Source organism: Leptidea sinapis, chromosome 9 (genome assembly GCF_905404315.1).
Source record: "Leptidea sinapis chromosome 9, ilLepSina1.1, whole genome shotgun sequence".
Taxonomy (NCBI): domain Eukaryota; kingdom Metazoa; phylum Arthropoda; class Insecta; order Lepidoptera; family Pieridae; genus Leptidea; species Leptidea sinapis.
This window is the reverse complement of record NC_066273.1, coordinates 14,894,469-14,913,338: the sequence shown is the minus strand read 5'-3', so window position 1 is coordinate 14,913,338 and position 18,870 is coordinate 14,894,469. Positions and strand designations below refer to the sequence as shown.

The window sequence follows — 18,870 nt, the reverse complement described above, 5'->3', positions numbered from 1 at the left end:
GGTTCTCGTTAATGATTTTATTGTTCTAACAATGCGCTATTTATATTAATGTGTTATCTTTATTTTAGCAAAATATAATGACTTTAGAACATAATTGATAATTGATACCTGAATGCATTTCGAAGTATTCAAATAATTATAGTAATGATAACGCCCATGATGATAGCTTGGGAGTTATTTGAAGCATGGTGAAGCTAGTTTGACGTACGTTTGACAGAAGTTTATCAGAGTTGGTAGAAAACAGGTGTCCATAACAATCTTTTTAAATACAGAGGGAATGACTCCTTTTACAATTTCTTCTTAGCTCCAGAATTTTCTGGAGTACAACAAACCTAAAACCCTACGTTTTACTTCTTCCTCCTCACTCCTATCTTCAAATGATAATAATTTTCTGAGGGAACTATAGCTAGTATTCCAATGGTTTTCCGAGCAAACTGATTTCAATATTGTTGCTGTTTGTCTGTTCAATATTAGGTAGTCACCTAAGTTTTATCAGGCCTCATTTTGAGACCAACCTTCTTACTCTCTACGCATAAGGAATTTATCATTTTAATTCGTGATTTTCACTTATTTCAGCAAACAATACGATATCATCGGTGATCTGTGCATTTTACATTGGCGTATGTCTGTGCCAACAATATGAGTCACTCTCTCGATTCCCGGTTAGCCATACCTTCCATATTGTATCTTCTGCTGAGTAAACATCCTAACTCCGCTCAGTATGGGGGTACCACAAGGGTCTATTATTGGACCGTTCCTCTTACTTATCTATATAGATGATCTTCCTAATCTTATAGAGAAAAAAGATAAGGAAGTATTGTTTGTGGACGACACTTCACTGATTTTCAATGTGAAAAGAAACCAAGCTATGTTTGACGAAAGGAAACGATTTTTTATGTTACATCGTGTACTGGTTTAGCGCAAATAACCTATTATTAAATAGCAAGAAAACGAAAAGTATAAAATTTACCGAACCAAATATCAAAAATGTAGATGCAAGTATTTTTTTAACGGAGATGTGATAAAACCGGTGGATTCTGCTATATTTCTTGGCATTACTCTGGATACCAAATTAGAATGGGGCCCCCATATTGAAGGATTGGCGAACAGACTTAGTTCTGCAGCATACGCGGTTAAAAAGATTAAACAATTAACTATCATATATACGGCGCGACTAGTATGCTTAAGTTATTTCTATATCATGTCCTATGGTATTATGGGGCAACGCTGCCGATATTAATACCATTTTTGTGCTGCAGAAGAGGCCTATTTGCGCTATTTATAACCTAGGTCCTAAAGAATCATTGAGAGCAAAATTCAAAGAAATTAAAAGCTTGACTGTTGCTTCTAAATATATTCTTGATAATATAATGTATGTTCATAGGCACATAAGTGAATTTGCTAGAAACTGTCATAACCATAATGTTAACCCCAGGGTCAGACATAAACTTATAATGGCTACTACTCGGCTATGTCGAGTTAGTAAGTCCTTTGTGGAGCGATGTATATGCTTTTACAACAAGATTCCAGAAAATGTTCAAAACAAAAGTATTACGTTATTCAAAATAATTGTTAAAAACGTTGGTGTTGTAAAGGCTACTAACATAAATGACTTTATTAATGATACCACAGATTGGGAATGGAGCGACCGTCATACAATATTACTTTTTAAACATATTTTTTTGATAAAAAATAAGCCCGCTGAGTTTGCTGGGCCCATTCTTCTCAGGTCTGAGGCATTCGTTTTAGAATGGGCGGTAGTTTTTGATTTTCAAAAAAGTGATGCCACATACTTGAATGCAAAATATTTGAATTTGATAGTTTCCTGGTCTCCATACGGGGCGTGTATGTCTTGGGACATAAAACCACTATCGGGTGAGGGCTGTAGCGCCTCTCAGACGCCTACGTCGTAGAACACAACATTTGGCCATGCAACCCATCAGGTTAAGATAGGATGCCTATGCCTAGGACCTAACCTAGCCTTTATTCGTTTTTTAGTGTTTTCTTAACAAAACAACTAGGTATTTTGTGTAAGCCTACAGCTGTCTGTATATGACTAGTTTATAAAAGAAGTCCTAACAATAACAACTTCGTACCTACTTCTATAGAACTTAGACAACATCTTTTTATTATTTGTATCTAGTGGCTGGGATTTTCAAAAAATAATGCCTAATTCAAGAAATTTCCAGTTATTTAAAAGAAACATTCATAGTGACGATTCAATGAGTCTTATTTTATTCCCAAGTGAATAAACTTTATTTTAAGTTAACATCTAATGCCTCAAGATGACGGCAGAGCTTATTACTTATCATCAGTTTAACGTTTTGCTCATGTTGTCATAGATAAAACCGGCCAGAGTAAAATAAGCCTTAATTACATGATTTTTTACGGATGTCTTTTTTTCAGTTCCGATGTCATCCATCGTGGCCGTAGCTGGAGAGCCGGTGTACCTCCCATGTGACATCGCAACACAAGATGAAGATGATGCCGTGCTTCTTGTGTTATGGTATAGAGAGGACTTGGGCACACCTATTTACAGGTAATTCGTATTTTTGTTTATAAAAATGTTTTGAAACCTCTCACAATCTAATTTTGAAGTCACAAGCAGCTATTATTTTCAGTATATTTGTAGTATATTAGTATATACATAATTGTTTCAGTTTCTTCATTCAAATCCACTTTCATGGGTATCTCCAAAATAACGTGTACTTATTTTTTATTGTAAAGGAGGACAAACGAACGTACGGGTCACCTGGTGTTAGGTTATCACCGCCACCCACTTTCTCTTGCAACACCAGAGGAATCACAGGAGCGTTGCTGGCCTTTAAGGAAGGTGTATGCGCTTTTTTTGAAGCTTTATTATGTTTGGCAAATCTTTAAAAATTATCGTAATATTTTCTAATTAACAATAATATACATATATATCTAATTCATTCATTGATAGATGATCTGAATACTGGCCTCCGTCAATCCTTAACATTTTTTCAAGGGTTTTTAACGTCATGTCGCTGTCTGAAGATATTTTAATATGTCTTGTTTCAACCAGTGTGGATGCAAGAGAAAAAGACTTCGGGGTAGCTGAGAGATGGTCAGACGAGAGTGTGTTTGCATCGAGAGCGTATTTTCTCCCGGAGAGAAGACCGGCAGAGCTCGGAGTGGATCGCGTACGAGCCACCGATCAGGGCATATATCGCTGCAGGGTCGACTTCAAGCAAGCTCAGACTAGGAATTCAAGGATAAATCTTACTGTAATAGGTACGTTTGCATTGAGTAGCACAAAATTATCATTAAATGTAAATAAATACTAACTTTGTTTCTGTAAAATGTGTATATTTAACAAAAAAAATATTTTCATTCCTTGGTGACCGTAATGCAGTTATTGAGGAATGTAACGATTAACAAAATGGTGCTTTTTTCGGCCATGAATGATATGCAAGCATTATTTTGTTGTTTGGAGGGCGCCATAGCTAGTGAAATTACGGGGCAAATGAGACGTAAGTTCTTATGTTTCAAAGTAACGAAAATTGCGATGCTGGTTAGAACTTTGAGTTCAATCAGTAATCCTAAGATAATCAAACAAAATGGCCCATTTACACTTAAATTAAATGTAAATAATCTTAAAAAAGTACTTGATATGCAAACGCATATAAATCCTTTTCCCCAACATAATGGTAGCGAATAAGAATCTCTCTCGCTCTCGGGATAAGGGAGACGGCTTAGGCCTTGATAGGGATTAAGCTGAACCTTGCTTACTGGAGTTTTGTCTTAGATAAATCCGCAAGACCTTTTGCCTATACGAGTTTTAGTGGAGTAAAACTCTTTATAGTATAGGGTTTTCATTGGCCTCATGTTAGAAGTTATATAATATGCTATATTCAAAACATAAAAAAAAGGAAATGTGAATAAAAAAAAACTCATTTTTACATTTATAATATTATTTATTATCTAATGTCAATCAAAAAACATTTGTAATAGAAATATAAATAAATCACTAAAAATCTTAAATACTAAATGGAAATTGAGAAAAAAACCCAAAACAGCAATATTTTATTGAAATTAAATAAACTGAAAAAGCACTACTTGACGCATCATTATAATTCATTATTCATGATTTATTACTAACGGCCGATTTCAATAACGTATCTCGAGTTACGGATACATTGCTGTCACCGTTCTTATCTATCGATAGTTATGTCCAATATAGTTATAGTCCAATGTTTTATGTTGATAGGTAATTAAAAAGTAAGTAAGCATAAGGGATAGATTTGTCTTACGTCTAGTAAGTTAAACTAAGGATAGATAGGTTATTGACAACGGCTGTAAAATGAGTTGACTTATAAGTAAGTATCCATCCCTACTCTGTGTACGGGTAGGTTACATTATTTCTGGACCTAACGTCGATGACGCCACATCGTCGCTTTATCCCGTCCCACCGGGGCCTGCAGGCGACCGTACGCTTGCGGGTAGATGGGTTATTAATTTTAAACGCCTGCAGTTCCTATTAAATTGCATTTTTAATGACTATCAACAAATTGCAGGGTCGAACCCTAAAAGAAGCATTTACATTTGGTAATACTTCGTGACTTGTTTACACGTTTTTGAATCGCAAAATCTGCTTGTTTATGCTGACTAAAATAAATCTTTAAGATAATTTAGGAGGACAAAGGAATATATTGCAGTAACTACCTATAACTTTTGCGTTACTATCAATCATCATATTCATACATGCGACCTATTTATGCTTATAAAACTATAGCGTTTATAATACCTATTGGTGAAATCATCATAAAAATTCTTAGGACAAAGTAACATACATTATACAATATAGTTGTTCGAACACTTATATCTGGAGAACGGCTGGACTGATTTTCATGACTTTGAATTTGTTGGATTTGCCTCCGTCACGAATCGCAGAATAATATAAAATCATTGAAAAATTAACTAAAAAAGAAATTTTTTTTTTCATTTAAAATCATTATCGCAATTAGCAACAGGGTAATCTTTTTTTATGGAAAAGGAGGACTAAAGAGCGTACGGGCCACCTGGTGTTAAGTGATCACCGCCGCCCACATTCTCTTACCACACCAGAGGAATCACAGGAGCATTGCTGGCCTTTATCTACTAAGCCGATCTTGAAAATTCTGTCACCAATAGAAATTCAAATTTTTGTGAGTGTTATATATACAGGGTGTCCCAAAGTTATGGGACATGAAAGGAAAGTACCTTAAATATCGAAGATAGGCTATTTTACTTAAAGAAGACTTTATGTTATTTTTAAAAGTTAGTACTTCTGCATTCAAAGATTTTCTAAAAATTTCTTGCCTCGTCTGGGAATCGAACCGACTGAAATGTAAAAAAAAAACCCCTACTTTTATAATGCCAATCGAAAGAATGGCCAAAAACTAATAACTCTTCTAAAGTAACATAGTATTTTAAAAGAAAGAGACAACGTAAAATCAATGTTTTCCTACTTGGATTGGTACGAATGGACCGATTAGATGGCCGGCCAGATCTCCGGACCTTACACCATTAAATTTCTTCTTTTGGGGATATGTGAAAGATATGCTATACAAAAAACGATACGAGAACGTGGGCGAGTTACAAATAGAATTGTGCCATATCATATCGAGTATTCACCAAAAAATGATAAGAAAATCAACAGGCAGCGGACTCATTAAAAGATTGGCGATTTGCGTAAGACAAGAGGGATCACATTTTGAGCATTTAATTAATTAAAATACAAAAAAATACCCACTTAATTGACTACTTTCTTTTAAAATACTATGTTACTCAAGAAGAGTTATTAGTTATTTGCCATTCTTTCGATTGGCATCATAAGAGTAGGACTGTTTTTTTTTTACATTTAAGTCGGTTCAATTCCCAGACGAGGCAAGTAATTTTTAGAAAATCTTTGAATGCAGAATTACTAACTTTTAAAAATAACATAAAGTCTTCTTTAAGTAAAATAGCCTATCTTCGATATTTAAGGTACTTTCCCTTCATGTCCCATAACTTTGGTACACCCTGTATACTATACATTAACCCTCTAAAATACTTTTTCATAGTAGTTGTATTTGTAAAATACGTCGAAGAAAAAACAATCGAACACTAAAAATAAATTATATGGCAAAACAACGGCCGGGTCAGCTAGTCTATTATAATATTATTTATCTAATTCATTCCGGGCTTTATCAATAATTGTAATATTTATATGATTATTTTTGTAAGTAGAATGCAATTTAGATAATATACCTATCCATCAAAATGTCAATGTAGTCTTAGGATGATACGAGTAAATTGCTGATTATTTCCTAGTAATTAGCACAGCGTTAATTTTATAATTCTGTTCTATATATATTTTTTTAATTTTTACTTTCTTTTTGTCGCATTACATTCCTTTATTTCTCACAAAGCGGTGTCCCCTTATCAACCATTCTGTTCTTGTTAGTCCTTCAATCGTCTATCTATTCCTACTGAATCATTTCTACTGCTGCATCAGCTTGGAAATAGTATTGATTATTGCAGATTTTAGTATCAGTATCATTCACTTCATTGTTCATTCTGATACGAAATGGGTTTTCGGCACAGTTCCCAAATTCAAATATTTTTATTCAAAATAGGAAAAGATATCACTGATTGAAAGTCAAAAACTACCACTCATTTGAAAAGATATGAGTGCATAATTTTTTTTATTTTATAATCTGACGGCGGTCACTCCATTTCAAATCTGGTGGTATCATTAAAAAATTCAAAATGTCAAAAGTTATTACCTTTACCACACAAACGTTTTTTAACAATTCTTTTAAATTTTGTAATACACCTGCTTTGTACACTTTCTGGTATCTTGTTGTAAAAGCATATCAACACCCCATAAAAGACTTACTAACTCGACTTAGCCAAGTAGTAGGCATTATAAGTAATGAGTAACGAGCAGTAGGAGTTATGACATGTCTAGTAATTTCGTTTATTTATGACGTATGTTACTTAACAGATCTAAATCACTCATCATCATTATTTTTCTCTGTTCTGTAAAAATTACAACAAGATGATCTGTGTGAAACTACTTTATCAATAAAACACTTTTCAAGAAAGGTTTTTTCTTTCAAATAACAGTGTCAATATGATTTATGTAGCTGCACAAAAGCACCGTCAAATGGACTATGACATAAGGTTTCCCCAAACCACCCCGAATACATATTCAATATCGTGTGATACGCTATCATAAAAAGTCTTCTGTATTTAGCTGCACCGACCCCTGCTCCCCTCAAAACGTAAGACAGAAGTACAATCATTGTACCGCGGTAAAAATCTGATAGTAGAACAAATCTGGATTTATAGGTCGTTCTTTTTCTGCTTTATTAGTACACATGTTACGGCTAATAGCCACAAGTTCTACTTTTCTAATCCTACTTTCAGCCAGGTAGAACTAGGTGCAGCTACACTTCGCTGGTTAAGCTTAAGTGTATTATCCAGCTCGAACTAGGTTTTCAGTGCAGTCAAAAATTTTGATTGACTTTGAGATTCTTATATTTTGTTTCCCAATTGATTCGATTTCGTATTAGTCCCGTAGTCTAGAAATCTTAGAACGGACAAGCCATTGCCAAGAGATTGGAAAGTCTTTTTATAAGTGGGAGGCTTCTTTTTACAGAATGTCGGCTAGATTATGGGTACCAACCGCGCCGTGAAGCAGTAATGTGTAAACATTATTGTGTTTCGGTATGAAGGGCACCGTAGCTAGTGAACTTACTGAGTAAATGAGACTTAACATATTATGTCTCAAGATGACGAGCACAATTTTAGTCCTGCTCAGAATTTTTGTTTATCTCAAGAATCCTGAGCTGCACTGCATTTTAATGGACCATTATCAATTACCATAAGCTGAACGTCTTGCTCGTCTCGTCCCTTATTTTCACAAAAAAGACTTGTCTTGCATTTCCCTACGGATTCGAATAAATTGAAAAAATAAAAGACAGGGATGTTTCATAATTATATGATATTAGTAGATAATTAATTAATAATAATCAGTACATAAATAATTACAGTATTATTAGTAAAACTCAAAATATCATAAATTTTCTCTTCAGAAGTAAAACAACGCAATGATAAAAAATTTAACCATCGGTATGCGGCTCCACCTAGTTCTACCGCTATCAGATGAAGGCTAAACCTAGTTCTAACCGAATATTTACTAAGTCTGGCCATAAATACTGTTACAATTAAAAATAAACAAAATATTACGTTTGAATTTCGAATCTGTCATTTTTATATTATGATTGTTCATTGTGTTTTTAATTTTGGCGCCAATACATTGTACAATATTTTGCGATATTAAAAAATCACCTCCGCCCACATTCTCTTGCAACACCAGAAGAATTACAGAAGCATTTATTTATTTAATTAAATTGCGTTACTTGCGACTTAGTTACTAAACAAAATTGTAGTACTAAATAATTATCACATGCACCTCGTAATAAGGCATAGCAATGAACGACAGAGGGGCAGGCATTCAAATATATTTTTCGTCTAGGTATTCATTAATAGAATAGTAAAATTTTTCCAAAAGTAACTTTTTCTAAGAGCTTATGAATTTTTTAACATTGGTTTCGGCTTTTAAGTATTCTGGTAACTTATTATAAATTTTAACTGACATTGGCTAGGGACCGGAACTGTGTAATGTTAATTTAGAGTTAGTTGGCATAAGATTATGTTTATAGCGAGGTGTGTTGTGCCGGGGCACGTCTATGATTTTAGTGTATAGGTTTGGGTGTTTTCTAACAAACTTACATATTTCGTATATATATGTGCACGGTAATGTACGAATATTTCGTTTTTGAAAATGAGGTTTGCAGCTTTCTCTTTGTTTAATATTTGCAAGCACACGAATACATTTTTTCTGTAAAATAAAGAGTTCGTGTGCATCTACACTGTTGCCCCACAGTATCACGCCGTAGGCGTGGTAGGCTGTCACTGCCGTTTTTAAATTTGTAGATTTCTTTAGTTCTCTTAAAGCGTATATAAATTGTGATAATTTTAATTTGTTTTTTTGAATATGTGATTTAAAATTCACGTCATTAGCATCATTTAATATGTTCAACACTTCATTTATATATTTATACGTTGCCAGAGTTGTCGAGCGGTTTTTTCTAAAGCCATGTTGGGCGTCATCAAAAATATTGTATGTTTGGCAAAAGGAATATAATCGTTTGAACATGGCTTTTTCAAATATTTTTGAAATTACTGGTAATAGAGCAATCGGTCGATAGTTATTGGGGTCAGTTTTTTTGTCTTTCTTGTGTATTGGTTTTATGATAGCAATTTTTAGAAATTCAGGATATATTCCTTCAGAAAAAGACTGATTTATGATTAAAGATTTCCGGGTATTTAGAATGGTGTACGCGCTTTTTTTGAAGGTACCCATGTCGTGACGACGATTGGGATTGAACTGGTTATCAACTGTAAAGTGGATCGTGCAGATGAAGCCACAACCTGAGAGTTGAACAAAGTATTCAAGACTAGCTGACCCGGCAAACGTTGTTTTGCCATATAAATTATTTTTAGAGTTAGTCAGTTTCTTGGACATTGCTTTATTTTCCTAAAATAAACGTAGCCTAAGTTACTCCTTATTACATCAGCTACCTGCCAATAAAAGTCGCCGGATTAGCCGGAACAAACAGACAGGCAGACAAAAATTGTAAAAAATGTTATTTTGGTGTATATGTATTCATAATATACATTTAGTAAAAAACTGTTATTTCAATATTACAAACAGACACTCCAATTTTATTTAAATGTATAGATAATTCACACAATATTTTTATAATTATAGCCTATATGTTATTCTGGTGTTCAAGCTATATTATTGCAAAGTTTCATCAAAATCCATTCAGTAGTGTTTGCGTTAAAGAAGTTCAAACATACATCCGGACATACAAACTTTCACATTTATAATATTAGTAGGATTTTATGTTGGAAAGTTGGAAGAGCACGGAACGCGCGAGGTCGTGGGTTCGAGTTCAGCAATGTTCATAAAATTTTGTTTTCAAATTTTATTTGTGTATTAATCCTATAAAAAATAAACTACGTTTAAAAAAACCGACTTCAAAAACTGAAAAGTATCAAATAACTAAAAATTTTATTTAATACACCTCTTATGAAAACCTTTACCTTTAATATTAAAAAAATACTATTATTTATATGTGTTACCTATTGATAGGTTTTAAGTCAGTGCCAAGCCCTAAACAAAATAAAACTTAATGTTATAAACAGCTTACTTACTGTAATTATTTAGGTTGTCTGGCAACGCGTGTCTGTCTGTTTAGGTTGTTTTATTCTAGACGAAGCTATCCCGCTCAAAGTCACGCGTGGCGAGTGTAGGTACCTTTATTACATTTGGCTTGACACCGACTTCAAAGCTTTCAATATGAAGCACATACAAATAATAGTATTTCTTTAAGATTAAAGGTAAAGGTTTTCATAAGAGGTGTATTAAAATAAAATTTTTAGTTATTTGATACTTTTCAGTTTTTGAAGTCGGTTTTTTTAAACGTAGTTTATTTTTTACGTTTTAGTGTCAGTTAATAATTATATATAATCAACCTGAATGAAAACTCAAAAAAAAAGCCGTACACAGAAAACAATAATTATTATGTCATCCAGGTGGACGAAAATTTTCATATAAATGTTGATAAAATGAAAACTACTGGGCCAAATTATGTAAAATTTTTATGGAACCAAATGGCATTTATTTCGCATCAAACAAAAGAAGGATTACGTAAATCTCAGAGTAATCGGTGCACATACATAAAAAATACCGATCGAATTGATAACCTCCTCCTTTTTGAAGTCGGTTAAAAACAATACCAAATATAATAATAATAATATTCATAATATTGACACACTTTTACACAAATTATCTTGCCCCAAACTAGGCATAGCCTATGTTATGGGTTGCAAGGCAAAGATATTTAATACTATATACATACTTAAACATACATAAATACATATAAACATCTGTGACTCAAAAACAAACATTCATATTCACCATATAAATATTTGCCATAACATATATTATCTTATATAATATTATTCCTTAAAGCTATTTTATATTTTTACAATCTAATTCCGACTGGCCTATATACCATTATTATTTTAGTATAATAACTAATTTTCATACATTAATGTCATTTATAATAATTATTATGAAACTGAAGTGACAGTAGGCAGGGCACATAACTCGATGGACAGATGGCCGTTGCGGCAGTAAAGTCCGGGAATGGTGACCACGTACCGGAACACGTAGTTGGTAGATTGCCAGAATAGGTTGGATGAGGGCAGCGCAGGACTGATCGTCTTGGACATCTTTGGGGAGGCCTTTGTCCAGCAGTGGACGTCTTCCATCTGATATGATGATAAATATCACACATACGTCAACTAATGACAGCTTCTGTGAACCAAGTGTTTTAAGATTGAAATGGTCATTTTGTGAGTAATTTTGTCACCTTACATGATCTCACGTGAGTAACACCAGAAATCGTTGTATCTTCGTGGAGCTTAACATTATGCTATATATTTTGATATAAATTCAATAGCTATCAGTGACAGCGCTGATAAAAACAATATGTTAATCCATAATTTGGGTTTTTCCAAGTTTTATTATGTTAAGCAGTGAATCACATTTGCTTATTGAAATATTCTTATATGGAAGGATTAATTAATAATAAAACTATTTCATATCGATCGGGTTTCTCACAATAAATGCTAAATTAGTAATAAGAAGTATACATTTGCATAGCACCTTAAATTTAGCGATAAGTTTTGAATTAAGTACTCAAATATATTTTACTTGACTTTATCTAAACGTCTAGATAAACTGTGGTTTTCATTGTTTTATGTCCTATGGTATATTATTATGGGGCAGTGCAGCCAATAGTAATACCGTCTTTGTTCTGCAGAAAAGGGCTATTTGAGTTATTTATAATCTAACTGAATGGGCACATGATAACGGAATCATGTTAAACTTTACAAAAACTAAATGTATGCATATACATTCGCCGTACAACCATAAAGCTAAGTCTGTTAGTATTGAAGATATTGCAATAAGAGGACACACGTATCACTGTTTACACAATATGAATAAAACTAATTGTAATTGTAAAAAACTGAAATACGCAAAAAAAAATTAATATTTGGGCCTAAAATAAACCAAAATTTTAACTGGAAAAATCACGTTAATGATATAGCAAGTAAGTTAAGATCAATTTTAGGAAAGTTATATCATTTAAATAAAATATTAAATAAGAAAATCTTGGAGAGTGTTTACTATGCACTTGCAGAATCAATTATAAATTACGGTGTCATTGTGTTTGGTCGAACATTTAAAACGTACCTACAAAACTTTAAACATTTACTAATAAGGTTTCTAAGTTAAGTTAAGTTTTTAAGTAAACAGAAGAGGCAAAGAAAGTGGCAATAGAGATTATAATCAGTTGTTTAAAATGTGCAATATATTACCATAGATAAGAAATTTAGGTATTTAATAGGAATAGAATATTATTTTAGAGACGAATATAAATCTAGTGTAAAAAAAGTTTATAAAACAAAAAGTGTAGGAGACAGAAAATTATATCAGCAAAGTTTAATAATTATTATGGAGAACGTCTTACAAAGTGAATATTACCAAAGGTATTCAATAATGTACAATAGTGTGTTGTGTAAAAAACAACCTAAGTAAAGTCTTACTCTTTGATAAGGGTAATGTTAATAATATAATGTGAGTTCTTAATATAATGTGTAAGTGTATATATATTTATGTTTGACTTCAAGTGTTCATTGTACGAAGAATTGTTTTTTTTTTAAATAAGAGCGCTATCTCGCCATCAAATGTTAAAGTTTGGCGAAACTTATTTATGTTTAGTTTTAACTTTGTATACTGTTTTATAAATAAATAATAAAAAAAAGATACACTGCATTTTAATATTTTTTAAAGATAAATTGTTTTTTCATGCGAGGACCAAATAAATCATTAATTTGGACAGTGCAGCGGATATTAGTACCATGTTTGTGCTGCAGAAGAGGGCTATTCGCGCTATTTATAACCTATAACGTTATTTATTACTCTATGTAAAGAATTATTGTCCTAAAGAATTATTAATAGAAAAACTTAAAGAAATAAACATTTTGACTGTTGCTTCTCTATATATTCTTGAAATGTTTTACATGTTCATAAGCACATTGAGGAATTTACTAGATGCTGTGTCAATCATAATGTTAACACGAGGAACAAACATAAACTTAATCAACTTGGTATGCCTACTACTCGACTAAGTCGAGTTATTGAGTCTTTTGTAGGGAGCGACTGCCCTCAGGCTATTAAATAATAAGTTTAATTGTACAATATTAGTTTGTATACATATTTTTTATGAAAAAAAAGCCCGCTATGTCTGAGGCATTCTTTTTGGAATGAGTGGTAGTTTTTAACGTTCAATAAGTGATGTCATATCCTATTTTGAATAAAAATATTTTAATTTGAATTTACTTAATTAAAAAATCAATTTAATTAAAAAAAATATAATATTATTGATATGATTTTCTATAGATGTTGCTAGGTTAGCTAATTACGTAACTTAAGACAGAAGGACCCTTATGTAAGGACTGAATAAATTGACCGACTTGGTATTTACATGAATCTCACAACTTTTTACGGTAGAAAAACTGAGTTTGACCTTCGGTTTTTTTTACAAGTTATGTTTTTGATGGCATTTAATTAAACGGTGAATTTATTTATGTTTATAAATTTAATTCCAAATGCTTTAATATAGTTAATATTATGTAAACATTGTATTTTAAAAGGATAAATATTATCTTTGAAGATTAGTGTCACGCGTTGAATAAACTTATATCGATTGAGATAAAGAAAATGTAATTAGTATTCTCATTATGTTATATAAGTTTATGTGCAGAGTACATTCTAAATTTTTAAACATATTATGTCCAATTTATCAATAAAATAATGTTTGAGTTTTTTATTATTGATATCGACTTAGAGAAGGAATTAAATTTCGACTTGCTTTACAAAAATATGTGTACAATATTTAATAATTAATAATTGCTCTGTTTATAATTCCAGCTCCAGATAGTGATTGTTGATATTGTATCCCACACAAACAGGTTTCCGAAGCTTTCTGTCGTAACAATAATATTATGCTATAAATTAAAATATATTACCTTAACGTGATATTATTTTACGAGTATGTGCTTATTTTAGTTTTGCATTATAAAATTCTTCTGGATATATTTGTGAAAGTAATGAAATTTTGTAGAACTATTTGTAAATATATATATTCTCCACTTAATTAAATAACATAGCGTATCAACAAATGTCGTATATGACCCAGCTACTTTATTTCTGATGTACACGCATATACTTGTCATCAGAAAACTCGAAACAGTACTACAAGAAGTCAGACAGCATTTTAAATAGAAAAGAGGATTGATATCATCAATATGAACCTGAAGAGTGCAAGTTTTTACCAGTGGGAGGCTCCTTTGCACAGGATGCCGGCTACATTATAGGTACCGCGACGGCGCCTATTTCTGACGTGAAGAAGTAATGTGTAAACATTATTGAGTTTCGGTCTGAAGGGCAACGTAGCTAGTGAAATTACTGGGCAAATGAGAATTACCATCTTATGTCTCAAGGTGACGAGTGCATTGTAGTGCAACTCAGAGTTTTTGGATTTTTCAAGAATCCTGAGCGGCACTGCACTGTAATAGGCAGGGCGTTTGAATTACCATCAGCTGAATGTCCTGCTCGTCTCATCCCTTATTATCATAAAAATATGTAATGGCCAATACAACATAAAATTAAAAAACGATAAATGATGTATTTATCATATATACACAAATATTTAATATTGGTGAATATCAAATCAATATAAAACTCATAAAAGCAAATCCAATTCATTAAAGTGATAAATATCACCATTTGACACGACTAATTAGATAAGACTGTACTGATAGCACACGGTAGGAAACACAAAAAGATTTATTTTATTTTCAATATAAACAGAATGCCTTTATTCTGATTCCTTCATTTAAAATTAAATACTCTGTTTGGTAAAAAAAAAAAAAAAATTATAATTTTTTTAATTTTAATTTGAAAAGATGTTAAAACACCTTTTCAATGAACCGGGGTTTTTATATATATTATTTACGGACGAGTAAAAAAAGAAGGACTCCTCGCCGTGATATTAGCAAGTGAAGCACCGTTATGCTAGTGTGTGTGCGGTTACGGGGGATACTAGTTACACAATTTTTCCTCCGTTAAATAATCATATATGGCCACAAATACTTATATCGTATCGTTTTTCACAACCCACGACAGCATTTTTAAATATTTTATTGAGACGCAAACTGATCTGTCACAGACTATGACAATTCTCATAATGGCCGCCTATCGGCCTGTAGTAGTGTAAGTGTGGTGTGTGGTACTACACTGTTATGTAAGGTGACACGGAGTCCTTATTTCTTTATTAGTCCGAGATATTATTATACTGTTTGAATTAGTTTTTCTGCTTAATTTCAAACCGTGATAGCCTTGAAGTTTTGAATTGTTAAAAAGTCTTGTACAATGTTATTTTTTGGCTTTGCCGGCCGATGGCTGAATAGGTCGATGTATCTCATTTTAGTGAAAATAACTCATAACATTGTTAATAATAAAACATCTAATAAAGAAGATGGCAAAACAATTATTGGCCTGTGTCTCAGAATGTACATATTATTATATGAAATACTAGCTGACCCAGCAAACGTTGTATTGCCGATATTAAAATCGCGATACAAAAGTAACTGTTGATCGTAGATGGGTGAAAATTTGAAGTTGTATGTATTTTTGAATGTTGACTCATAATCAAACAAATTTAAAAAAAAATTTTCGTGTGGACAGCCCTTAACATTTAGGGGTATGAAAAATAGATGTTGTCCGATTCTCAGACCTACCCAATATGCACTCAAAATTTCATGAGAATCGGTCAAGCCGTTTCGGAGGAGTTCAATGCTTAACCATGACACGATAATTTTATATATATGAAATATATGTCATTTAAAAGTTGACAATAAAAGTAAAAAAGCTACATATTACTCAGCTGCGATGGAGTTATGGAGGTTTTAAGAAGTTGAGAATTTTTGTTATAGTACCAAATATAAACTATATATATATATAGATTACTGGATATAGAAATATTTTGTTTAATATATTTATTGGTCCCCGACATTTTGCATATAAAGACACTATAAAATATAAACGTATACCTAATATTTTTAAGCAAATTCAAAAAGGGGGAGGTTCTCAATTCGATTGGTATTTTTTATGTATGTACACCGATTAGTTTGAGTCAGAATAGTTTCCATTTGGTGTCATACAAATTTCATATAGTTTGACCCAGTAGTTTTCATATAATGAACATTTTTTTATGAATAATCATGTTTACGTGGATGATGTTATTGTTTACGTGAACCATTTAATTTTATTTTGTGAACAGCTTTTTTTGGAGTTTTCATTTAGGTAGATTATTTATTATTATTAGCCCGTCTCCTAATAAGTGGGCCCTAGGCGTGCCTGACAGCTATGAATGACAGGTCACCTACCTGTCATTCATAGCTAAGGAACGTTCTCCATATTTCATTATCTCACAAGAACGTGAAATAGTAGTGAGTCGATTCATTTTTCCGTTCCCGTTTATTGGGATCTTTATTGTTTAAGAAGCGCGGCACTTTTCGTAGGCCTGCCCATAGCTGTTTAAAAAAATACTATTTAATAAAGTATAAGAAAATGAAGCAACGAAATAATAGGGGTTAAAGTATGAAATATCCATTTTATTGTAATAAGTAGTTCGAATTGTCATAGAACCTTCAGGGTTTGAAATTTTTAAGTGTAACTTTTTTCACATGTTACCTACGTAGTTTTTCTTTTTAAAATGTGCAACATTCAATTATTATCGACTTTCTATTCAGTTCATAATTTGACAGATCTGCAGAAATATTGAAAACACAAAGAAACGCGTGTTAAAGCAACTTTCATATCGTTTCATTCGAGTTTCATACAAAGATAAAAAATATTTGATCAAATTGTGAAATGCGATAAAAAGTGGATTCTTTACGATAAGCGTAAGATTAAATGCAATGGCTGACCCCAGATCAAACTCCGTAACAATGTCCTAAGGCAAAGCTTACCAATAAAAAGGTAATGGTAACTGTTTGGTGGTCTCAGGATGGTGTTATTCACTATAGCTTTCTCCGATCTGGTTAAGCAATAACGGAAGATGACTACTATGCCGAACTCAAAAGCAGTACAAAATGCTTTCACACAGTTTACATTTTTTTATGGAAAAGGAGGACACACGAGCGTAAGGGTCACCTGGTGTTCAGTGATCACCGCCGCCCAAATTCTCTTGCCACACCAGAGGAATCACAGGAGGGTTGCTGGCCTTTAAGATCACTACAATTCTATCGCAAAGGCATAAATGACCTTTCTATCAGATGGCAGCAATGTATAGATAATAATGGTAATTATTTTGATTAAATAAATATGTTAAATTAATAGAAAAAGCGAAATTCAATTTTCATTTACAAATCGGCAAGTTCATACTTTAATACCCCTACTATAAAGCCCCCCATTAACGGGCACGCCATCGCTCCAAACGGCTCGTGAACTCTCAAAAATCCCAGCAATCCAAATGGAGTGTTAGAAAATATGGAATTCCAAACGATTGAAACTCCGGTCCGGTCTGGGTAGCTTGCTCGTGAGTCTGAAAACCAGGCGGTACAGCGCGCCATGCCATCGCGCCTTAGCCATTTGTCCCGCTCGTGAGTGTGAAAACCAGGCGGTACAGCGCGCCATGCCATTGCGCCGAGCCATTTGTCCCGCTCGTGAGTGTGAAAACCAGGCGGTACAGCGCGCCATGCCATCGCGCCGAGCCATTTGTCCCGCTCGTGAGTGTGAAAACCAGGCGGTACAGCGCGCCATGCCATCGCGCCGAGCCATTTGTCCCGCTCGTGAGTGTGAAAACCAGGCGGTACAGCGCGCCATGCCATCTATTTGTCCCGCTCGTGAATGCGAAATCCGCGCGCCATTTGTCTCATACCGCTTCGAGTTGTTGGATAATACGCACGGTTGCACACTGCATCGTCAGAGAGTATTATTCTTTGCTGCATAATGATGAGTATTCGGAAATTCATAATTGAGTTTATTTCGAAATTTAGGGCATTAGGTACATTGTTTGTGGCAAAATTTGCTCATTGCTTTTTTTTGCTTTATATACAAACAAACTGCTATGGAAGTTGTATAAAACTCATCATCAGAATCAAAACTCATTTTTCAAAAGGGAAATTATTCATACGAAAGCACCGACCGCTAGTGTCGGCTGTGTACACGAATTGGCATGGCGCGTTGGCGCGCCCGTCAAAGTGCTCCAAATGGCGTCGCTCTAAACGGAGCGGCGCTAAATGGCGTGCCCGTGAATACAGAGCCTATCACAGACACTAAAAAGTACAAAAAAAAACTACGTTTAAAAAACAGTAATCGTTTATTTTTTTATTTTATTTTATTTTATTAAGAAAACCAACAGCATATTACAGATTAGATAAATAACTAATAATATTTTACAATAGTAATGCCAATAACAGGTTTCCCTTATATTATATTATATTAAATTACGGTTTCCGCAAAATTTCAACATGGTGCGATACCTTCTAAACAAAAATGAGATTTATTTTGAGATAATATAGGTAGTTTCATTACATTTAAAAAAAAACTGTTAGTAAATATATACATAATAGGTAATACATAATTATGTATACTATATGTGGTAAAAT

General features: G+C 33.0%; 1 protein-coding gene across 1 annotated transcript in view; it reads left to right on the top strand.

The window, feature by feature from the left end:
- LOC126965899 (hemicentin-1) overlaps positions 1 to 18,870 on the top strand; it is a 561,675-nt gene that overhangs the window by 478,506 nt on the left and 64,299 nt on the right. Inside the window, exons 3-4 of the mRNA XM_050809669.1 lie at positions 2,407 to 2,539; positions 3,047 to 3,255. Coding sequence (XP_050665626.1) covers positions 2,407 to 2,539; positions 3,047 to 3,255 — 342 coding nt within the window. The remainder of the gene's footprint in view (positions 1 to 2,406; positions 2,540 to 3,046; positions 3,256 to 18,870) is intronic.